Genomic DNA, 24,906 nt, shown 5'->3' with positions numbered 1-24,906 from the left:
AAACCCCCCACAGACAGGGTACTGTTCTTACACACACACACACACACACACACACACACACACACACACACACACACACACACACACACACACTTGCCAGGACTGGGATTAGAGCCCCTACCTATCTATTTATTGCTACTACAGTGTTATGCATTTATCGCACGTGCCACAGGGCTTATAGGGTGAAAGTTGTCCAAAGGTACTTCTAAGGTGAGGAACATCACCAGCCCATGTAAAGTATGGCAATGGCTGATGTACTGGGTGAGGGAGGCCACAAAACATTTTAACCTACACATATACACACTTACACACACACATTTGCCAGAATTGAGGTTAGAACCCCTACCTAACAAGTTATTTGTACTACAGTGTTATGCAGATATCGCAGATGCCACAGAGCTTACAGGGGTGAGGGCTGCCAAGAGGTACTTCTAGGGTGACAGACATTTTCAGGACTGCTAAGGTAGGGCAATGGGAAGTGCACTGGGTGGCAAAGGCCTAATTCCTAGATTCTACTGACAATTCTCTAAGTGTATGAGCATGCCCAGTATGACCTTTTATAGTAAATGTTGGACTCCATTCCAGAGATTATTGTACTCCAGTCCAGTGATTTTGTGCTACAGGATATCTGCAGATAGCCTATCAAAATGGGGAGAGAAATGGGCCATACATAGGGATTATTGTGACTATTTCTCTTAGTAATGTAGGAGTTGCTAGAGTTACAGGTTTGTTTTAGCAGACATCTGACATATATGACATATGACACTGTAATGTATTGTTTTAGTACCTTGTGACATACCTCCTCAGAGCATCACAGTGATTTAACAGAGGAGTACAGAATGGATGATGCACAAACCAATATTATGGGCCAAATTCTAGGAATTCTTGCACAATCCAGCCTGTTGAGAGGTGTGCCTACAACCAATTGATTGCTGAAGCTGTGTAAATGGTCCAGCACCTTGGTGATAATTACTACAGGGGAATCTCTGTGCATTTCTGTTTCGGCATGGTTTGATTTCTAGTCCAAATTTGGGTAATATAAATCAGGCATGATGAGGGTGACAGGCAGACTCCAGATAGATTTGTTCATAAGCTCATCTGTAGGTACTAAGCTATCATACCAAGGGCCTACATAAGCCTAGCCAACAAGATTCTCTGGCTTACATTACCCAAGAAAGTTATTTTCTTGTGCCACTGTCGAGCAGAGACACAGAAGTGATCCCCGGGGTGTATTTCCTATTTCCCATACACTCATCAAGATTTTTCTTGAAGAGTGCTAATGAAGAACTTTGCTTGACATAGATGGGTAGCCTGTTCCAGAGTATGGGAAGTCACTGGGACAGGAATCTATCCCTCCAGCATGCCCTGTTTATTGTGGTGACAAGGTTTAGGTCCCTAGAGCATGTAGCTCACAGGAATTGGGATTTCTTTAGGTGTAGCATGTCCAACAGCTCTGGGTTTGACATAGCTTTATACGTTAGGCAGAGATCACCTCGGAGTAGGCGATATGCTATGGAGTAAAGCTGGTGTTTTTTGAGGCGGTCAGTGTAGGACATTTGTTTGAGACCAGTAATCCTCTTTTTGAGGTACGTCTGTGGCCTTTCCAGCTGCTGCAGATGTTTTGTGAGGTACATTCCAAAAGGGGCGTTGTACTCTATAATGGGTCTAATGAGTTTCGAGTAGAGGGGAACAATGACCTCTTTTTTCCTGGATGAGGACCCTGTTATGATGAGGTGTGCCACATAGAAGGACTTCCTGACTACTGTGGCGATGTGACTATCAAAGGAGAGACTACTGTCCACCTGGGTCCCAAGGTTTCTTATCACACATTCAGTGTTAAGTAGATTGCTGCCTATGTGGTAGTTTATGGGTACAGAGTTTTTACCAAAGGGGATGACACTGCACTTTTTGGCATTGAGCTTGAGGCCATGGCTATGACACCAGGCATCTGTCTCAGTGAGTCCCTTCTGTAGGATTTCCACATCATTTGGGGACTTGACTATGGCTCCTAGTTTGCAGTCATCTGCAAACTTCATTAGCCAGAGGCCTTCTGTGTTAGCCTGTACTTCATAGAAGTAGATACCAAACAGGAGAGGTCCCAGGATGGAATCCTGTGGTACTCCACTTGTCACTGCTTTGAGGTCAGATTTGGAGTCTGCAACTTTTACAGTGTGGGTTCTGTCAGTGAGCCAGTTGGCAACCCATCTTGTGACGTAGGGATTTATACCTAGTTTAGTGAGTTTAGCTATAATTCCAGAATGGGGGATGGTGCTGAAAGCCTTGGCGAGGTCAAGATAGGCTGTGTGAACCACCTTACCCTCATCTATGGCTTTGGTGCCTGCCTCAAAGAAGTTGATCAGGTTCAGGAGGCATGATCTGCCTTTCACAAACCCGAACTGGGTGGGATCCAGAGTTTGGAGGTTACCAATGTCTTTGTTTATGAGTTCCATGATGATACGTTCCATGGCCTTGCAGACCAGGCTCATTAGGCTAATAGGTCGATAGCTCCTGGGATCAGTGGTGGCTCCCCCTTTGTGGAGTGGGATAACTGTTGCTGTGCGCTTTTCAGTGGGCACAAAGCCTGATACGAGGCTATTATTGAACATGGTGCTTAAGTAGGGAGCAAGTTAGTTCTGAAGTTCATGTAAAACGCAGCCTGGGATGTTGTACGGTCCCATGAATGCTGTGTTTTTGGCTTTAGAGAGTGCAGCTTTTACCTGCGTAGTCATGATTACAGGGACTCTGCATTCTTCCTGTATAGGTATGGGCCCCTTTAGGAGGTGGGGGTGGGGGTAAAGTTAGCACTGAACCTATCTGCCAGGATGTTGGCAATATCAGTTGGTTCTGTAATTTTCGTGCCGTTGTGCTGTAATTCAGAGCAGATCTGGGTGTTGCCATAGAGATTCTTGACATAGCTATAGAACGCTTTGTAGGCGGTAAGATATGTGGGGCGGTGTCCTGGGTCAAATATGTTGGTCTGTAGCTACCAAATCTTTGCATAGGGGTCATCTCATGGTTTGACAGCACTTGGAGGGTCTTGTGTGTGTCTGACTGTTTGACCAGCCTGGAGGTGAGTGTGTGTGTGTGTGTGTGTGTGTGTGTGTGTGTGTGTGTGTGTGTATATATATATATATATATATATATATATATATATTTATATATATATATATATATATATACATATATATATATATATACATATATATACACACACACACACACAAAATGTAGAATTTTGTAAATATAGCTATTTGAAATAGCATAATTTATTGCAATGTAAAATTATTATGATATGCAACTAAACAAATGAAAATGCAAGAAATAGTAATCAAACATTTTAACAAACTAAAACATGCAGTGCACAGGGAGTATGCTTCCCCAGCACCCACAAAATGGGGGTGGACTTGTCACTTCTCCTAGTCTACCTATATAGTCACATTCTATTTTTGAGGCATACAATAAAGTTGTTTAAATTATACAATAACTGTGGAGTTAGTATATTTAGGTTATTTGGGGTGTGGAGGCATGTTCTTCATATCAGGATGTGTAGGCTGTAATGTCCTATATTACCTATATTACATATTTAATTTCTCATATCTTTATTGCACAGTTAGTAGAAATTATATAACATTCTGTTATCTGAAATCATCATCATCAGCAGCAGCAGCCCCATTTTTCCCATTTCTCTACATGGGATCAGGGTATCGTGGTAACTGTCACCAACTCTCTCTATTCAGTGCCACACTCCTGCCTTCTTCGACACTCATGCCTGACTGTCATAGATCTTCTTTCACACAATCCATCCACCTCTTTGCTGGATGTCCTCACTTCCTCTTACCTTCTTCCTGTCTGTCCCAAATCTTCATCACCAGATTGGCTTCTGCTTTTCTACACATGTGCCCAAACCACCATAAGCTGTTCTCTTTGATGTTTCCTGCAATTGGAGCTATTTGGCTTCTGCTCTTATGTCCTCACTTCCCACAGTGTGCATCCTACCACCTTTCTCAGGCACTTCATTTCCATCACTCTAGCTTTTTCACTTGTTCTGCCTTAACTGATCAGGTTTCTGTACCATACAGTAGTGCTGGTCAAACCACTGTCTTGTACACCTTACTTTTCAGCTTCTTTGGTATTCTTCTGTCATAGACTACACCTGATACTCTATGCCAGTTGGCTGCAGCCCCTCTAATTCTAGCTTTGACCTCTTCATTCAGACTACCTTCTCCGCAACTACTCCTAGATACTTGAAGCTGTTTACCTGTTCCACTATCTTCCCTTCTATCTCTATTCCCATCTTACATTCTACTGCTCTGCGTATCTGTTTATCAATCACCCTCTCCAGAACTTTCATGCAATGTGATAGGAGTTTGATGCCTCTGTACTGCTCACAGTTGTGATTGTCCCCTTTATTCTTGTACACTGCCATGAGTATGCTTATTCTCCAGTCATCTGGGATATGCTTTTCTCTCCACGCTGTTATTAGTACACCAAGGAGCCATTTCTCCCCTATCTCACACAACATCTTTATCATATCTGCTGTGACCTAATCTGAGCCTGCTGCTTTCCCTGACTTCATCTTCCTTAGTGCTGTTCTTACTTCTTCTAAGGTGGGCTCCTCTTCTTCACTCATTGTAGGCTGTGTCTGGGGCAGTACAGCTTCTGTGGGGTTTTCTTCATTCAGAAGCTGCTGGAAATAATCTTTCCATCTGCCTTTGATGTCCTGTGGACTGGTGAGCAGGTTGTTGCTGGCATCTCTTATGAAGAGTGTCTGACTATCTTCTTTATCTTTCTGTCTTTGCCTTGCACCCTGATATAGTTTCTTTTTTCCCCTTAGTGAGTCACTTTCCAGAAGATGGTACAGTGCCTCTGATGCCCTATTCTTTGCTATTGCAACTTCTTTCTTAGCTTCTTTGTTAGCCAACCAGTAGTCCTTCCTAGCCTGGTCAGTCTTTTCTGTCTCCCACTTCTTCCTGCACTCCTTCTTTCTTTTGATGACTTCCTGGACTTCTGCATTCCACCACCAGCTTTCCCTATGTACCTTATTTCCATACCTGGCTAGGCCACATATCTTTTCTGTAGTCCTAACACATGCTGTTTTAGGCGCTGCCATTCCTCTTCAACTCTACCTATTTCCTCCTCTTCTTGGGGTGCTAGAGCCCTGAGTAATTCCTTGAACTGTTGTACTTTCTCTCCTGTCAACTTCCAGGTCTTCAGCCTGGTCTCTGTTGACCTTAGAGCCTTCTCTGACCACTGCTTGCAGCTGATTGTGGAAACTAGTGGTTTATGCTGTGGGCCGATTGTTTCACTGGGGATGACTTTGCAATCATGGGTTCTACCCTGGTGCCTTCTTTTTACTAAGAGGACGTCTACCTGCGTTGCATGTTGACTACTCATGTATGTGATCTTGTGACTATCTGTCTTTCTGAACTATGTGTTGGCTACTATCAAGCTATTTGCCAGACAGAAGTCTAGTATGACTTCTCCTTCTTTATTCCTGTTGCCCCAACCATGTGGGCCCAGGCAGTCCTCATAGCCTGTTTTGTCTGTCCCGATATGTGCATTCAAGTCACCCATTATCAACACCAATTCATGTTGTCCTGCTTTATCTAGTAGGTCCTGCAACTGCTGTCTGAATGCACTCTTTTCCTCACTATCACAGTTCTCCTGTGGGGCATAGGCTGAGATTATGAATACTGCCCTATCATTACACTGGAGTCTGACTGCCATGAGTCTATCATTAATTCTGATGATATCCCTTACTGCCTTCTGAAGCCACTCTCTCACCACAATTCCAGTGATAATTCTCTTATCTCATAGCTCCCTGAGAATTTAATATTTTAGATGTCTTTTTGTGGGATTCTTTTTATGAACTTTCTGTCTCACATTAGGTACCAAGCAGAATCGAGGGGTTTTCATAGAGTCATAGATTAATAGGTATTCTGTGGCCACTTTGTTTTATGACCCTTCACACCTTGCCATGCACTCCATCGTTAGTAACTGAACACATTTCTGCAACTAGCACTTTTCCTGCATGGATGCCTGCCTGCTTCCTGAATCACTAGTTCATCTCATTTGCATGGTTTTCACCAGCAAATGAGGTAATTTGCATTCCACATGGCTTTCTATGCAGGAACAGTGTCGGCTGGCTCATGCACGTCAGATCAACTGTTTGCTGACTCGCTCAGCGGCCATATTCCATGCAGGAGAGGCTACATTGTTACTGCATGGAAAAAACAGTTTAATGAATCCCGGGGAATATATTAGTTCCTTTCTGCAGGAAAGCCGTATCAGTCAATCCCAGAGTAAATGCATTGGTACTCATCCAATCATCTAGATTATGTTGAAGGGAAAGTAATGAATCACAGCTTAACATGCAGGGGAAGTTTATTTCAGAGGTTTGGAAAGTGAGAGAATGATGATTCGGCGCAGTGGTGCAGTGGTTAACGTTGTCACCTCACAGCAAGAGGTTCTCCAGTTTGATTCTTGGCTGGGGTGCCTTCTGTGTGGAGTTTGCATGTTCTTCCTGCATTCACGTGGGTTTCCTCTGGGTACTCCGGTTTCCTCCCACATTCCAAAGACATGCATCTGGAGCATTTCTCCCTGGGCCTCCACTGAAAACAGGCACTGTGGAACCTAGTCGGACTTTCCCGGTCAACAAATGATAAATTAAAAAATGATGCAAACACGGAATGTGCATAGGAATTAAAATATCTGTGTGCTATAATTCCATATTTGTCAATAGGGGTAATGCACTGATTAAAAGTTGACCAACTGCAGTATCAGAGCAGGATGCAATTTACAAGAACAAGCACTGTACAGATATTTAATAATAAAGAGAACAGTATATACAGAGATCACAACTTTAAGAAAAAAATATCAGTAGTGAGCAGTGAACATCATTACAAAACAAATGTTATTACATTGCAGAAATGACAGAGAGTTGGTCAGTCATAAAGTATTAGTGTAAGGTTTTGCAGAATTTTGGTGGCAGTCCATTATACATATTTATATAAAAGATATCTCACAGATTTGGAAGAATTAAGAAATGACATATTGGCCAGACAGCTAAAGGCTATGGCAGTTGTAGTTAGGTAAAATGTCCTACTTTGTAGTACTATGTCATGCTACACAACACACAACATAAGATTGCAATGGCCAGGAAACTGCTATTGCATTGCCAGAGCTATGGACTCTACAAATCCCTTTACCATCCACCAGTCATACAGGGCACTTCTGATGTTTCTTCCTGCATACTGTATTCATACATGGCACTTCTGAGGTCTCATCATGCATATTATGATTAAACTGGGCACTTCTGATGTTTCTTCCTGCATACTGTATTCATACAAGGCACTTCTGAGGTCTTGTCCTCCATACTATGTTCATACAAGGCACTTCTGAGGTCTCATCATGCATACTGTGTTCATACAAGGCACTTCTGAGGTCTCATCATGCATACTGTGTTCATACAAGGCACTTCTGAGGTCTCTTCCTACATACTGTGTTCATAAAAGGCACTTCTGAGGTCTTGTCCTCTACACTGTGTTCATATAAGGCACTTCTGAGGTCTTGTCCTCCATATTGTGTTCATACAAGGCACTTCTGAGGTCTCGTCCTCCATATTGCGTTCCTTTCTGCAGGAAAGCCGTATCAGTCAATCCCAGAGTAAATGCATTGGTACTCATCCAATCATCTAGATTATGTTGAAGGGAAAGTAATGAATCACAGCTTAACATGCAGGGGAAGTTTATTTCAGAGGTTTGGAAAGTGAGAGAATGATGATTCGGCGCAGTGGTGCAGTGGTTAACGTTGTCACCTCACAGCAAGTGGTTCTCCAGTTTGATTCTTGGCTGGGGTGCCTTCTGTGTGGAGTTTGCATGTTCTCCCTGCATTCACGTGGGTTTCCTCTGGGTACTCCGGTTTCCTCCCACATTCCAAAGACATGCATCTGGAGCATTTCTCCCTGGGCCTCCACTGAAAACAGGCACTGTGGAACCTAGTCGGACTTTCCCGGTCAACAAATGATAAATTAAAAAATGATGCAAACACAGAATGTGCATAGGAATTAAAATATCTGTGTGCTATAATTCCATATTTGTCAATAGGGGTAATGCACTGATTAAAAGTTGACCAACTGCAGTCTCAGAGCAGGATGCAATTTACAAGAACAAGCACTGTACAGATATTTAATAATAAAGAGAACAGTATATACAGAGATCACAACTTTAAGAAAAAAATATCAGTAGTGAGCAGTGAACATCATTACAAAACAAATGTTATTACATTGCAGAAATGACAGAGAGTTGGTCAGTCATAAAGTATTAGTGTAAGGTTTTGCAGAATTTTGGTGGCAGTCCATTATACATATTTATATAAAAGATATCTCACAGATTTGGAAGAATTAAGAAATGACATATTGGCCAGACAGCTAAAGGCTATGGCAGTTGTAGTTAGGTAAAATGTCCTACTTTGTAGTACTATGTCATGCTACACAACACACAACATAAGATTGCAATGGCCAGGAAACTGCTATTGCATTGCCAGAGCTATGGACTCTACAAATCCCTTTACCATCCACCAGTCATACAGGGCACTTCTGATGTTTCTTCTGCATACTGTATTCATACATGGCACTTCTGAGGTCTCATCATGCATATTATGATTAAACTGGGCACTTCTGATGTTTCTTCCTGCATACTGTATTCATACAAGGCACTTCTGAGGTCTTGTCCTCCATACTATGTTCATACAAGGCACTTCTGAGGTCTCATCATGCATACTGTGTTCATACAAGGCACTTCTGAGGTCTCGACCTCCATACTGTGTTCATACAAGGCACTTCTGAGGTCTCGTCCTCCATACTGTGTTCATACAAGGCACTTCTGAGGTCTCGTCCTCCATACTGTGTTCATACAAGGCACTTCTGAGGTCTCGTCCTCCATGCTGTGTTCATACAAGGCACTTCTGAGCTCTTTTCCTACATACTGTGTTTAGTTCTGTAGGCCACAATGAGCAGTGTTACCATGGTGCTTAAGATTCTACAATGGAGACTTGCAAACATGGAAGCTGAGGAATGCTCAGTGCTCTAGGAACATAAGTCTGGACAAAAAAATGATATATGATACAATATGATAAAATATGGTATGATATTGATGTGGATGGTGTGAATGGTCTACTTCATTTACAGGCAGGTTGTGTACAGGTGAATAAGATGGATGGAGGTAGAATGGAGCACTTTTGCATCTAGGTGATTGAGTAACAAAAGCAAGAAACATGAAATATTACTTATCATAGAAAATGGTTCAGCCCTGATAGCCTCTTCTAGAAGCAGTGGAGCTGTATGCAAGGTTTGAAAAATACCAGCAGCATGTGATAGAGAGGGGAAAACAGGTGCATAAAGCTATCCAAAGCAGGCTGGCAGACACAGCAGGTAATTATTGCTTACAAATGTCCATATGTAACAAAAATAAATATTCTGGGGTGTTCAGTGTGTTACACAATAACCAATGAACAACACAAGCTCTACTTATTTCATAAAATAGTGGCCTGGGTGGGTAAAGTCAGTGTATGATCTGTAAGAATTGCTTTTACTTCTTTTCATTCATTCCAGACTAGCTGAGTGGTGAAAGCCTGGTCTCCCCATGGAATTATGGGAGGCAGGAGCCTTCCCTGTCTAGTGTTCACTGCAGGTGTCATACTGTAAATATAACATTGACAAGGCTAAAAATTTCACCCTTAATGTATCTAAAACAGCACAATTATACAACAGTATTGCACAACCATTTTGCACAGAGACTTCATCTAAATTGCACCCCCTCAACTTTAATTTTTTATTTTTATTTTATTTATTTAACATTTGTTGACTGGGAAAGTCCGACTAGGTTCCACAGATGATCCTGTTTTCAGCGGAGGCCCAGGGAGAAACGCTCCAGAAGCATGTCTTTAGAATGTAGGAGGAAACCGGAGTACCCGGAGGAAACCCACGCGAACACAGGGAGAACATGCAAACTCCACACAGAGGGCACCCCAGCCGGGAATCGAACCGGAGAACCTCTTGCTGTGAGGCGGCAGCATTAATGTTTTGCTCCCATACCCCGAGCTGTAATAAATGCTCTCAAAATTCACAAAAACTTGGAAAAACGAAAAGTAAAAAAATCTTCCCCTTCCCCTTTTTTGCCACTCACACAATTTGAAAGATTGAAATATATGCCGATAGCATTAGCAGTCTACTGCATACATACAACATTTTAAGTAACAGGGAAACAGCAAGTAACTAAGTATATCTCTCCCAGTAACAGACTACTATAACACTGTGGGATCATGTCTATACAAATCCTTTTCACAATATGATTCAAACTGTTCATTATCCAAAAAGAAATGAAAGCAACTTCAACCATACTATCTTAAGCCCCCCTTCTAGTCTGATGGTACCAAACTTTCACAAAGGTAAGAGGTATAATATGACTTTATATGTCCCATTTACATGGCAACAATGATACAGAATAAATGGCAATAAGGGGTTGCAGATGGATGGGTGGATGGAATGATACAGAATAAATTGTCTAACCTCTTAATTCTTTTTTTAGTTGCGTTTTGTTCTACCATGCACCGGTATTGTACTATATTAAGCAATCAGTTTGTTACAGATCCATGATAAAAAAAAAAACAAAAAAAAAACAGACATTCCATCTACTGGCACACCATTCAGGTAGCCAGACGCATTACATGCCACACCTCCCTCCTGCTATACATTCAGTTCCTGTTTCTGTGCTCTACTCCTGACTCTCCTCCATTTTACAAAAAATAAAAATAAAAATAAAAATAAAAATCTTCTTGTTATAAACTGTAACAAACTGCTTGCTACAAATAGGTTCATAGGTTCATAGGTAGGTACTAGGCTATCGACCCTAAGGCCTATACAAGCCCAGCCAAAAAGGTACCCTGGCTTTTGCCACCCAAGAAAATTATTTTCCTGTGCCACTGTCAAGCAGTGCCACAGAAGTGATCCCTGGGGTGAATTTCCTATTTCCTATCCAATCATCAAGATTTTTCTTGAAGAGTACTAATGAGGAGCTTTGTTTGATATAAATAGGTAGTTTGTTCCAGAGTATGGGAAGTCTCTGGGACAGGAATCTATCCTTCCGGCATGTTCTGTTTATTGTGGTGACAAGGTTTAGGTCCCTAGAGAGTGTAGCTCGGAGGGATTGGGACTTCTTTAAGTGGAGGATGTCCAACAGCTCTGGGTTTGACATAGCTTTGTATGTTAGGCAGAGATCACCTCTGAGTAGGCGATATGTGATTGAGTAAAGCTGGAGTTTTTTGAGACGGTCTGAGTAGGGCATCTGTTTGAGGCTGGTAATCCTCTTTGTGAGGTATTTCTGTGGCCTTTCCAGTCATTGTAGATGTCTTGTGAGGTACATACCGAAAGGGGCGTTGTACTCTATAATGGGTCTAATGAGTGATGAGTAGAGGGGAACAATGACCTCTTTTTTTCTGGATGAGAAACCTTTTGTGATGAGGTGTGCCACATAGAAGGATTTCCTGGCTACTGTGGCGATGTGATTATCAAAGGAGAGACTACTGTCCACCTATGTCCCAAGGTCTCTTATCACACTTTCGGTGTTAAGTATACTACCGCCTATGTTGTAGTTCATGGGTGCAACATGAAGGGTAGAAGGGTAAATGTAACAAACAGTTCCTTCAGTTTATATCTTGCCTGCATGGAACACTATGGCTCTCATGTTTTACTTAAAAAAATTCTTCTATTAAAGTGTAGCAAACTGTTTGTTACAAATGTAGCAAACAGTTGGTACAGTTTATACCCTGCCTGCATGGAGTGCTACAGCACTCAGGTTTCAGTTAAAAAAGTGATTATTTTTTTTTTTTTTTACTTTTAAACTTTATCAAACTGCTTGCTACAGTTTAGACCACACGTAGAGAGCTATAGTGCTCAGGTTTGACCGCAAATGCAATACTGGCTTTTAAAGGCTGTTATTAAATTAGAGACTGGGATTGGCTGTTCATGCCCCTCCCCCAACACTTTATGCCTAGGGTAGTTGCCCCTTTCACCCCACCCTAGCTATGCTACTGCTGTCCACAGGAGTTAGGAGTCATTAAAGAATGGATGTCATCCTGGCAGAATTGTCATGTATGCCATAATCCCATGTCACTTGTCTGATGTTAAGCACAGCTACAGTACTGTGTCCTATATTATCTCCTAAGTATACCCTCTTCTATGAGTGCTCAACCTTAGCTACAGCATATGCTGTTTCTCAGGTATGTACATTTCACAACTTTGCTGGTGTCAGTAAAACAGTGAGCCATTTCACCTCCACCCCCAAGGATGTGTGAGCCAGCCTCAGCTTTTATTTCCTGTAACAAGGTTCTCAGGTGCTCTAGTCAATAATTAATCCTAGATCATTGGGTCACACTGAGGCTTCAATCCTCCTGTCCACTTAACTGTCTTTGAATTCTTACTTACTGTACTGCAAACACGCTCACTGATTATCTTGCAGAACAAATGCTAATTATTTGCTTTTAGTAACCCTCTGTCACCAGCTTTGGTATCAAATGGCTTTTCTGCAGTATTTTCAGGTAGTCTGCACATAGTTTCACGCTGACCTAATTACTTTGTTTTTAAGGCTGTAAATGCCTCAAGTGTAGCCACCATTTACCCTTTAGTACTTGTGGATTTCCACTATACGTATGAAGTAACAGATACTAAAGCCAAGGCCAAAATGAATTAATGCGAGACAAAAAAATTTTGCAGAGTGATACTGTATAAAAAAAGGTACAAAGTTGAGATAGAAGAAAATATACTTATACACCTTTTCTTAATATGTAATATTCTCCAAGTTAGACTAAATGGAATAAAAAGTACCTTTATGATAAGAATAGATGAAACTGTCCTTTACAGTATTGTTTGACTTTAGAGTTATAATGCATCATGATACTTTTGGCTTTGTCAAAAATGTATTTGACGTGAAGCATTAACTTCATGACGACTGTTTTCCATTTTCATGGAATTTGTTGTAAATGCCACATAATTTGATTACTTGAATATACTACATTCAAATGATTTCAAAGACTGTTCAGTTTGGGGAAAGATCAGCTACTTAGCTGAGAATTCATTTTTGTACCATTTACTGCGTGGACTGCTTGCTTATTTGTTTGATTCTGTCTTTACTCATAGGGCAAAATAAACAATAAGACAATCATTACAAACGGTTTCAGATAACAAGAGTATGGAATAATGACTACATGTAAACTGCACTTGCCTTGTATGTCACCCTACCTGGCCATCCCTGTCGCCCCTTGGCTCCAGGAGGACCATCCAATATAGGCCCAGGATTGCCTGGTTCACCTCTCTCTCCTTTTGATCCAGGTTTGCCAGTTTGTCCTGCAGGTCCTTCTTCACTACGACCTGTATCATTAAGTATACAAAATATTCTGCTTTATTAACTTATTTCAGTATAATTGTTTTCAAAGAAAGCTGAATTGCACAACTGAAAAGGAGGATGGTTCTTTGTATTTATACTGCTTATTCTGATAACATTTTCTAGCATTTCAAGCAACAAAGTGATATTGTAAATCTTTAAAACAGCATGGCAATATAAACTATTGAAAACATTAAAGGTAAAATTCTAAACAACACACAGTACCAAAACTCCAAATGTAGCACAATTCCAAAAAAGTGTACATTATATCAGGTATATTTTTTGCATGCTTGTGGTATATTCAGAACCGGATTTGCTATTGTGTTGTTGTGTAATTTAGCCTTTCTTTTTCACACAACACTCAGAGACAGGCTCTGGTTGTCAGTCTATAACTTGTTGAACTCAGCTCTGCGAAGTTAAACTCTACAATCACTGCATTCCATATAAAATAACTACTGATATGGAGTCTACTGGCAATGATTATTATTATTATTTTTGTATACATAAGTTTAAGAGGTATTGGGGCATGCCCTCACATGGAAGGTACAAATAAATCTTGCCTATTTGACAAATACCATGCTTTGACTAATTTTCTGCCACTTCCTTTCCAATACATAGTCATTATAACTGAAAACTTTAATTTCATGTTATCAGTTTGGCTCATTTCCCTGTGAATAATAACATGATGATTTTGTTCTTAGTTGTTACCTGGGAATCCTTTCATGCCTTTATGTCCTTTCAATCCATTCAGCCCAATTAATCCGGGTGGTCCGGGGAAACCTGAAAAATGATAGTATGTGTCATTACAAGTGGAAAAAACTGCAAAATGAACTAATTGTGAATTATTTTACAAAGCCACTTTAACACTATTGTTCTAACGTAATTTTAGTCCTTTATTCCCAAACTGTTATGTAGCTAACAAATACATAGTTGCAGTCTCATCACAGCATGTAGAACAACAATAACTACCAGATGGCTGCCTGGAGCACTTTTTTATGGAACTCCCTATACTTTGAAGAATTGTCCACCTGAAACAAGAAGTGTGAGGATATCACTTGTCCATCAGAGTTTAGAGGCTGTAGGACCTGTGATTATTATCACTTAATGTACAGCTGCATATGTAAAAGTAGCTGCCTCCAAATCCAGCTCCAGACAAGTGACAAGTGGAGTACCTCAGGGATTAGTCCTGGGACCGCTCTTGTTTCATAGGTTCATAGGTTTATACTAGGCTAGCTGCCCTAGGGCATTTATAAGCCTAGCCAAAATGTGTTTGGCTTTCTCCACCCTTATAATTTAACTTCTAGAGCCTCTGTCCAGTAGTGCCACTGGAGTGATCTCAGGTGCAAACTTACGGTTTCCCATCCACTCATCAAGATTTCTCTTGAAGAGGGCCAGCGAGGGGCTTTGTCTTATGTGAATTGGGATTTTATTCCAGAGTGTGGGAAGCCTTTGGGATATGAATCTATCCCTCCAGCATGTCCTATTTATTGCTGTGCTGAGGTTTAAGTCCGAGGAGTGTGTGGTTCTAATGGATTTGTTTTTTTTTTAAGGTGGAGCATGCCCATTAATTCTGGGTTGGACATGGCTTGTAAGTCAAGCAGAGGTCACCTCTGAGCAGGAAGTAAGCAACTGAGTAGAGCTGTAATTTCTTTAGCCTAGTTGCATAGGGCAACTGTTTGAGCCCCATGATCCTTTTGGTAAGGAACTTTTGGGGTCTCTCCAGCTGCTGCAGGTGCCGGGTAAGGTACATCCCAAATGGGGCATTGTAACTCAATTATGGGTTTGATGAGTGATGAGTATAGGGGCACAATGACCTCTCTAGATCTAGACGAGAACCCTTTAGTTATAAGATGGGCAATATAGAAGGATTTTCTGACTATTTTGGCAATGTGATTGTCAAAGGAGAGGTTACTATCAACCTGGGTCCCAAGATCCCTAATTACTTCTTCTGCACTTAGTGGGTTTCCTCCTATGTGGTAATTAGTGGGCACCTTGTTTTTCCCAAAGGGGATGACTATGCATTTTTTGGCATTACGTTTGAGGCCATGGCTTTGACACCAGGCATCTGTCTCCGTAAGACTCTTTTGGAGGATGCTTGTGTCGGCTGGGGAGTCTATTATGGCTTCCAGTTTGCAATCATCGGCGAACTTGGTAAGCCACAGTCCTTTTGTGTTGGCCTGTACTTCAGAGAAGTATATACTGAAGAAGAGGGGGCCTGGGACTGAGCCCTGTGGGACTCCACTTGTAACAGGTTTAGAGTCGGACATGGCACATCCAACCCTGACCACATGCATTCTATCCGTAAGCCAGTTTGCAACCCATCTTGTGACATATGGGTTGATGTTTAAGCTGATTAGTTTGTTTATGATTCCAGAGTGAAGTATTGTGTTGAAAGCCTTAGCGAGATCTAGATAGGCAGTGTGAACTGCCTTTCCCTCATCTATGGCTTTGGTGACTGTTTCAAAAAAGTCAACCAGGTTTAGGAGGCAGGATCTGCCTTTAACAAAACCAAACTGGGTAAGGTCCAGTGTCTGGAGGTTCCCGATGTCTTTGTTTATGATATCCATAATGATAAGCTCCATCGCCTTGCAAATTAGGCTAGTCAGACTTATGGGGTGATAGTTCCCAGGATCTGTTGTGGGGCCAACCTTGTGGAGGATCACTGTTGCTGTATGCCATTCCTTGGGTACATAACTTGTTTTAAGGCTGAGTTAGAATAGTGAATTTAAGTGGGGGTTTAGTTCTTTCTGGAGCTCGTGCAGGACACATCCCGGTATGCCTTCCGGTCCCATAGACACTGTGTTTTTAGCTTTGGAGAGGGCTGCTTTTACCTGTGTGTCTGAGATATCTGGGGGACTACATTCATCCAGGATAGATACAGGCCCTTTTGTGGGGAAGAAGGGGTAAAGTTTGCACTGAACCTGTCAGCCAGAATGTTGGCAATGTCAGTTGGTTCCATGTATTTTGTGCCGTTTTGTACTAGCTCTGAGCAGATCTGGGTGTTTCCTCCCAGGTTCCTGATGTAACTGAAGAATGCCTTGTGATTATCTTTGGAGTCTTTGGCAATTTTTCTTTCGAAGTTTGCCTTTGAGGCTTTTATGGTGGAGCGAAGTTTCTTGCTAATACTGATCAGGGATGCCTTCCCTTTTAGGGTTTTGGCCCTGTCATGTAGTATCTCCTCCTTTTGTTGTATAGCTTGTTTATGGCTGGGGTCTACCATGGCATCTTCTTCTCTGAAGTACAGGCCAACACTAAGGGACTCTGGCTAACAAGTTCACAGATGACTGCAAACTGGGAGCCATTATTGAATGATGTGGATATTCTACAAAAGGGCCTTACAGAAACAGATGCTTGGTACCAGAGCCATGGGCTCAAGCTCAATGCCAAGAAATGTATAGTTATCCCTTTGGGAAAAAAAACATGTACCCATGAATTACCACATAGGTGGCAGTACACTAAACACAGAAAGTGTGATAAGAGATTTAGGGACACAGGTGGACAGTGGTCTGACCTTCAATAACCACATTGCCACAACAGTCAGGAAATCCTTCTATGTGGCACACCTTATCACTAAGGGCTTTTCATCCAGAAAAAAGGAGGTCATTGTCCCACTGTACTCATCCTTCTTTAGACCCATTATAGAATACAATGCCCCATTTGGTATGTACCTCTCAAGACATCTGCAACAACTGGAAAGGCCACAGAAATGCCTCACTAAAAGAATCACAGGCCTAAAACAGATGCCCTATGCTGACCACCTTAAAAAACTCCAGCTATACTCTGTCGCATATCGTCTACTCAGAGGTGATCTCTGCTTAACACACAAGGCCATGTCAAACCCAGAGCTGTTGGACATGTTACACTTAAAGAAATCCCAATCTGTCAGAGCCACACGCTCCAGGGATCTAAACATTGTCATCACAATAAACAAAACATGCTGGAGGGATAGGTTTCTGACCCAGAGACTCCCCAGACTCTGGAATAGACTGCCCATACATGTCAAGCAGAGCGCCTCTTTGGCCCTGTTTAAAAGGAACCTTGACGATTGGATGGAAGAAAGGAAATTAACCCTGGGGATCACATCAGTCACCCTGCTAAACAGGGGACCAGGGAAGTAAATATTGTGGGAAGAAATAGCCAGGGAATTGTTATGGTTAGGCTTGTATAGGCCCTAGGGCCGCTAGTCTAGTACCAACCTATGAACCTATGTATCCTTGATAGAAAAGCCATACCGATAACATGCATTACATTATCCTTAAACAAAAAGAAAAGGAAAAATATATCCATGTTCTCTCACTGATTTTCTGATTACCCACTTACCTAATATAAGATCAGTAGGAGCCTCAGCCTATTCTTGCAGTCAGGGGTCAGAAGGTATAGAAACTAATCCAGCTCAAGATATCAGCCTAACACATTTTACACACACACACACACACACACACACACACACACACACACACACACACACACACACACACACACACACACACACACACACACACACACACACACACACACACACACACACACACACACACACACACACACACACACACACACACACACAAAGCCATTAATGTGAGCCCAATAACCTGGGACCAACTAGTGGGCTGGGTACTGAAGAAGTCAAGTCTACTTGGGTGGGTATGACTGATGTCAGAGTATGTATTCAGGTATAAGGGGAGCAGCACAATACACAGTACTACTTATACCTGGCAGAGGCTGGATACCACGGGCAAGTAGCAGAAAGGGTTTGGAGTAGAACCACATGCTACAGCTCAGTTAGTTACATAAAAGGAAGCATACATGTCTAAGAGCAGGTATCTTATGCCACCCCCACATCAAGCATACTGTGCAAATTGAGGCATGGAAAGCCCTTGGTGAAGGTCCGGATGACAGCATCCCATGATCAACACTCATCCAAAGAGTAATAAATGGCCATGGTAACTTCAGGAATGTTGGTGGATTGTAGGCATGAGAGGGCACAAAGCTGTATCAAAATGGTGGCATAAGGGACTAAGTTATCTATTCTATTTTTCTTCATAGCCAGTTATTTCTACTGACATTTCATAGCACATTTCTCATGCATGTTTGACCATTATCACCACTGTGGTTATTGAAAAAGAACTGTCATAGATAGAAAGGACTATTGCCCCATCATCATTCCAAAGAAGGATGTAGTAAAACATTGATAATTCTTCTTTATTATTGAATGTAATATTAACATTATAAAGTGCAGACATTGGTACCAACCAGATTTTGTTAAAGACACCTTATATTAGTTGAGATTCTGTTCTTCTACAGGGTAACCACAGCATCCCACTTCTTCTTGGAGAAAAGTTTGCTATTAGCTAAGTTTAGGTTTTCAACACATTTACTGTAATTAAATGTTTGCCACTGTAGTTTGTTCTCTGTCCTTTCTGATGATATTTTTTACGTGTTACTTTCAAGAAACTCTCTTAACAAGAAATGACAACATCAAAAATATGTAATACGACATTAGAAAAAATTCCACGATGGTGACAATATTGCTGCAATTAATATCAGCCTTTGATTCATTTTAAAAGCCAAACTAGTTTAAACATGTCATTTAGGTACTCCCAATCCCATTTCCATTCTCACTCTCATTCCCATTCCCACTCCCATTCCAATTTCTACACCCATTCCCATTTTCACTCACATTCCCATTCTCACTCTCATTCCTTCTCTCACTCTCATTCTCTTTCTCAATCATATTCCCATTCTCACTCCCATTTCCATTCTTATTCCCTTCTCAATCTTATTCCCATCCTCACTCTCATTCCTATTTTCACTCCAATTCTCATTAACACTCTTATTCCCATTCCTACAACCATTCCCATTCTCACTCTCATTCCCATTCCCCCATTCCATTCTTACTCTCAATCCCATTCTCACTCTCATTTTTTTCTCACTCTCATTCCCATTCTCAATCCTATTCCCATTCTCACTCCTATTCCCATTCTCACTCTCATTCCTTCTTTCACTGTCATTCTTTTTCGCACTCTTATTCTCTTTCTCAATCATATTCCAATTCTCACTCCCATTTCCATTCTCATTCTCATTCAATTCTTTGTCCTATTCCCATCATCACTCTCATTCCCATTGCCACTCCAATTCCCACTCTCACTCTCACTCTCATTCCCATTCCCACTCCCATTGTCACTCACATTCTCATTCTCACTCCCATTCCCACTCTTATTTCCATTCCCATTCTCACTATTATTCCCATTTTCACTCCTATTCCCATTCCCATTCTCACTCTCATTCCCATTCTCACTCCCATTCCCATTCCCACTCCTATTTCCATTCCCACTCTTATTTTCATTCTCACTCTTATTCTCATTCTCACTCTCATTCTCATTCTCACTCTCATTACTTTTCTCACTCTCATTCCCATTCCCACTCCCATTCCCATTCCCATTTCCACTCTTATTCTCATGCTCACTCTTATTCTCATTCTCACTCTCATTCTCATTCTCAATCCTATTTCCATTCTCATTCTCATTCCCATTCTCAATCCTATTCCTATTCTCACTCTCATTCCCATTCTTGCTCTCACTGTCATTCCTATTCTCACTCCCACTCTCATTCCCATTGCTACTCCCTCTCATTCTCACTCCGATTCTTTCTCTCTTTTGCTGGAACCTGTCTTAGAAAAAAAACCCTAATTAATGCAAATTTCTGCTGCACATTTTGACAAGGCTGAAAAAAGAACTGAAGAAGACACTTGAGGAGATAATACACACCTAAAGTTTAATGCAGTTTAGAGTTAAAGAATACTGCAAGTTTTCATGTTGCAAAAATAATATTACTTATGATACTGTACATAGAAGTATTTATTTGAGTTTTAAACTGATGAGTGTATAAGTGCAACTCGTGAAAAGTAGCAACTTAGAGAAACTCTTGCATGCAACATGCAGTGAAGTTGGATGACTGCAGTAGACTTTTTCATCATAAGTACTTGTAACATGATAGCTCAGTGGTTATGTTCTCTGCCTCAGATCTCAAGGGTCCCGGATTCGGTCCTAATCTCCAGTCATTTTCTGTATGCTTTTCCTGTGTCTCCTTGGATTTTTGCTGGTTACTTTGGTTACTTTCCACCTAGGAAAACCATGCTCATTGACTGACTGCTCTAAAATGTCCATACAGATTTTATTTATCCTTCTCCCTGTGGGCTGGGCTGTGGCAGAAAATGATCTATGTTAAATAGGTCAGTAATTGTGTTAAATTAATAAATTAAAAATATATACATGTACAGAAAAATGATTACTGAATACTTGGTTGAGAAGAGTACCCTGAAACAATAAAATATTTCAGAATGAAATACATCCACACATGCATATTAAATATTTTTCAGTCTTCTAATGTATTTGAACATATTTAACCGATGCAAACAGACAGTAAATTGTGACAGTACATTTAGCTATTTATTTCTAATGCCACCTTTGATGACAAACAGGGTTATGAAACATTTATATGCATTGGAAGTAGTTGCATTTTTAAGACAATTTCTGTCCACATATATGAATGACCTGTACTGCTTTTGTAAACAGATAATTAGTTTGGGTTACAGAATTTCAGATTCCACTGTAAATTCCCTGCTGTAAAAGAATACCTTTGATCTCAATAAGCGGAATACTAACATAATTTGAGGATGCAGTATTACTTAAGTAATGCAAACAATGTTTGATAAGATACCTCTATAAGAACTGATATTTCTATATATCAGTATATTTAAAGAGTAAAATACAGAAGTAGGAAAATCTGTTCAGAAGGGTATAAATCAAGCAATAATATGGTAAAAAAACTTTGGATTATTAATACTAAGGCAGCATCAATGCTGATACTTTAGCATATGCAACATAGATTTCTCACTACAAAAATGATTAAGAATACATGTGTCATATATAGTTTATATACTATGGCTGGAACGACTGGCAGAAAATGACCATAGCAGAATTTTCATCAAGGGCTGGATCAATATACATTACAGTTGGTAATAATTTGCTTTTCTGATTAGAATCAGAACTAGCTCGATGTTTAAGGGCTATGGTGGAGAAGATTAATTCCTATGATATAAAGGTGAATATACTGGAGAGGGACATGTTGCATCAGTTGGTAACCACCAGAAGAGACTGTCTTACATTACAGATACAGTTGTTGTAGAATCTTTTGGGATAAGTAATCCCAGAATTTAAAATGGTCCATAATACAGTTAGAATATCATAGGTTAAAGCATATGCACAAAATTATTTTGATAAAGTCATTGCAGCTGCAAGAGTTAGGCCAAACGTGTGCAGAATAATACAACCATTTTAAGGTTTAGTCTAGCCATTTGCTTTATCATTTTGCTAAATCTCAGACAAGCTCAGTGTTTGAACCTATGAGCCTATGCAGATCACTTGAAAGCCATGCCTCTATTCTCTGTTTCCTACAGGCTACTGAGATGCAACCGATGCCTGGCATACAAGGCATCCTTGGATCCAACTCTGATAAATCTTTTACACATCTACAAAAGGAACAGCAATCAGAACTACTATATCTAAGGACTTGAGTTTTGCTTGTCACATAAATAGGGCATGATGGAGTGACAGATAAATATCTCAGAGAATTCCTGTTCTCTGGAATATGCTCCCCATTCATGTCAACCATTGTCCCTCCCTAACCCTATTCAAGTGTAATCTGGACCAGTGGATGGGAAATCAGAAATTCACCCCTGTCTGGTACCCATGATTCTGATGGACAGATGGAGTTAGTAAATCATGCCTCAGCTAACATACATACCTTACATAAGTGTCTAGGATACAAAAATTCATGGGGCACTTTTGGGTTGCCCTGCTAGGCTTATAAAGGATGGTGTAGCCATTAGCCTACTATAAACCTATGACTCTATGAATATGTTATCTGGATCAGATTGTTGAAATCTATTAAAATATTATTTTGTATATTTTGCAGTATGTTCAGTACTTTTTTTAGTCTACAAAATGTTTGTTTTTACTTGCTTTCACACTTGGTCTTTTTTTCTGGGTCATTGGTGAAAAAATTACATTGGACCACCCCAGTAATCTGGTAAACAAGCTAGCAATAAATGGACAAATAGAATAATTGGTTCACTTAGCAATCTCCCAGATACAGAGATATCTGATGAATTGAGTCTAATACAAGTGCTGCAGGCTATGACACCTGATCCCCATGTTATTTCTGGGAATATTGAGATAGCCCTGTGCACTTTCAGGTTTTAATAACCATGAAACTATAATAGTTTTTCAGCTTTATTATATCACATGATGTTCTTTTTTGCTAGTACCCAGAAAGAAAGCAAAAAAAATAGTTTATGTGTCTCTTGAAAATAAACAGAAAAGTATGGTTTGGAGCAATTACCTTAAGTTTCAGCATCTACAATATAATCATATTAATGAAAACATCAGCATGCTTTATTATAGCAGAGTGCAAGGATGATTATTAGCTCTTTTCACAGGGCAAATAATAAATTAAATATTTCATAACTTTTTAAAATATTAGAGAGTTAAGGATACAGCTGTCTACTGTCCTCCATAATGCTCCACCACCAAGTTATATAATGGAAAGTGTGGAGACATGCACATTTAGTTTTCCCTTTCTGTTTCCCCTCACATAGGACATATATAATTTTCATCTGAATTGTCTCCCTCAACTTGATTTATTTCTACACCTTTAATAGCCATTTCACAGTACTAATCTTCCCTGCTAATGTTTTGTTTGTTCAAGTTTTGCTTGGTTATTCTTTTCTTGACCCCTGGTGCATCTTAGAATATATTTATTCTGTGCTAAAAGTTGCAACTCATTTAAAAGAGATGAGTTGCTCTCCATGGTTTTGTTCTTCTGTTAGGTGCATTTTACTATGTTTTTTAATTATACAGAATTGTGCTAATGGAATAAACATTCAGCTTTTAGGCTCCTTAAGTTACATGAAAATGGCTAGCAGCATGAACTTAGGGATAGCCTATTTAGGCTTTGCAAAATGATGGTCATTTCTGCCAAAAAGATAATAATCAGGCAACAAAATCAGATAAAATAATTTATTTCACTTTTCAATAACAGAAACGATATCATTCATTAAACATTTAATCAGAACCATTATCCCTTCAGTTTTTCACCTTATAAAGACGGGTATAAAGATGAGTATGGCCAGTGCTAATTATATTATGTTATATTACTTTCATTACATCCATAATAAGATAACTATATTAAAGAACATTGTTTTATTTTTGAGACCTGGAGGCAGGCATGTTTTGTTTTTTTCTGTCCTTTTGAGAAATGCAAATATCTTTTTACTCTAAAATACAAGTATTTCTATTTATGTACAACAAAGTACAGTTTTGTACCTACCATAAATGTAGATGTTCGAGGATCCACATTGCTGCAGTCCTAACTATTGGGGGTAGTCCGCATATCAGTCTTTTCTTGCCCCAGATGTCAGAAAAAAAAAAAAAGGGCCCAATATACCACCAAAAAAAAATGTATAACATATATAAAAAAAATATCAGCATAACCTCTCACCTACACAACCACCCCACAACACAGAGGAGAGGAGAGGAGGATTGGACTGCACAATGTGGATCCTCCGAACATCTACATTTATGTAGGTACAAAACTGTACTATGTTCTCTGGCAATAAGCAAGCAGGAGCAACATGCCATGCAAAAAAAAAATAGCTGTGGCAAACCAGCCCTAGAGAGTAGAGAGAGAGGAAGGTGATAATGCTTAGAGAAAGTATGTACTGAACCAAGTAGCTTGCTCCAAAATATCTGCAGTAGTGGAAGGCAGTAGAGGCCTAATCCCAGCTGGAATCTCAGCTGGGATCCTTGCCATGATGGGAATAATGCAAAAAATGCAATGCAAAAAGAAATAGAAAACATTTGTTATTTTGTTCTGCGAACTCAGCAGAAAAAACAACAAAAGCTGCTGCAAACTGCAAAAACTCCCCACAAAACTCAAATAAATACTCACTGTGCACATCTAAAGTGTGCAAAAATCTTTTCCCCTGCAAAATCTTTCTTTTTTATTTTGTGGGTCTGCATAAAAGTAGGCAAGTAAAAGCCAAGTAAAAAAGCCACCACTAGAAACCACCTTAGGCATAAAGAAGGATTAGATATACTATACCCTATAAAAAAAAAAAAAAAGGCACTGCTGCCATAGGGGGCTGCAACCAGCACCCCTTCTTGCAGAAGAATAGCCAACAGAAAAGCAGTCTTCCATGACACAAGTATTTCAATTCAGCAGTAGCCGAGTTTTTCCATATTCTTTATTCCTTCTAGAAAACGGGAGTACAAGCTCTGTGGGGAAACAATGGTGTGGGTCATCTCTAGTGAGCTGAGCTTACTGCAGTATGAATCTAATGGGAGGAGAAGGATCATAAGACCCACAAACAATAGCAGCTCAGATGTAGCCACACAGAAGGACAAACCTT

At 40.3% G+C, this 24,906-nt stretch overlaps 1 protein-coding gene across 1 annotated transcript in view; it reads right to left on the bottom strand.

The window, feature by feature from the left end:
* LOC122801189 (collagen alpha-4(IV) chain-like) overlaps nt 1–24,906 on the bottom strand; it is a 1,621,248-nt gene that overhangs the window by 203,042 nt on the left and 1,393,300 nt on the right. Inside the window, exons 39-40 of the mRNA XM_044070748.1 lie at nt 14,145–14,216; nt 13,295–13,423 (exon numbers count right to left, since the gene is read on the bottom strand). Of these exons, the coding sequence (XP_043926683.1) occupies nt 13,295–13,423; nt 14,145–14,216 (201 nt within the window). The remainder of the gene's footprint in view (nt 1–13,294; nt 13,424–14,144; nt 14,217–24,906) is intronic.

The sequence above is a fragment of the Protopterus annectens genome, chromosome 4.part1 (genome assembly GCF_019279795.1).
Source record: "Protopterus annectens isolate FY-2018-M chromosome 4.part1, PAN1.0, whole genome shotgun sequence".
NCBI lineage: Eukaryota > Metazoa > Chordata > Ceratodontiformes > Protopteridae > Protopterus > Protopterus annectens.
Note: the sequence above shows the minus strand (reverse complement) of the source record. Positions and strands in the feature narration are given on the sequence as shown.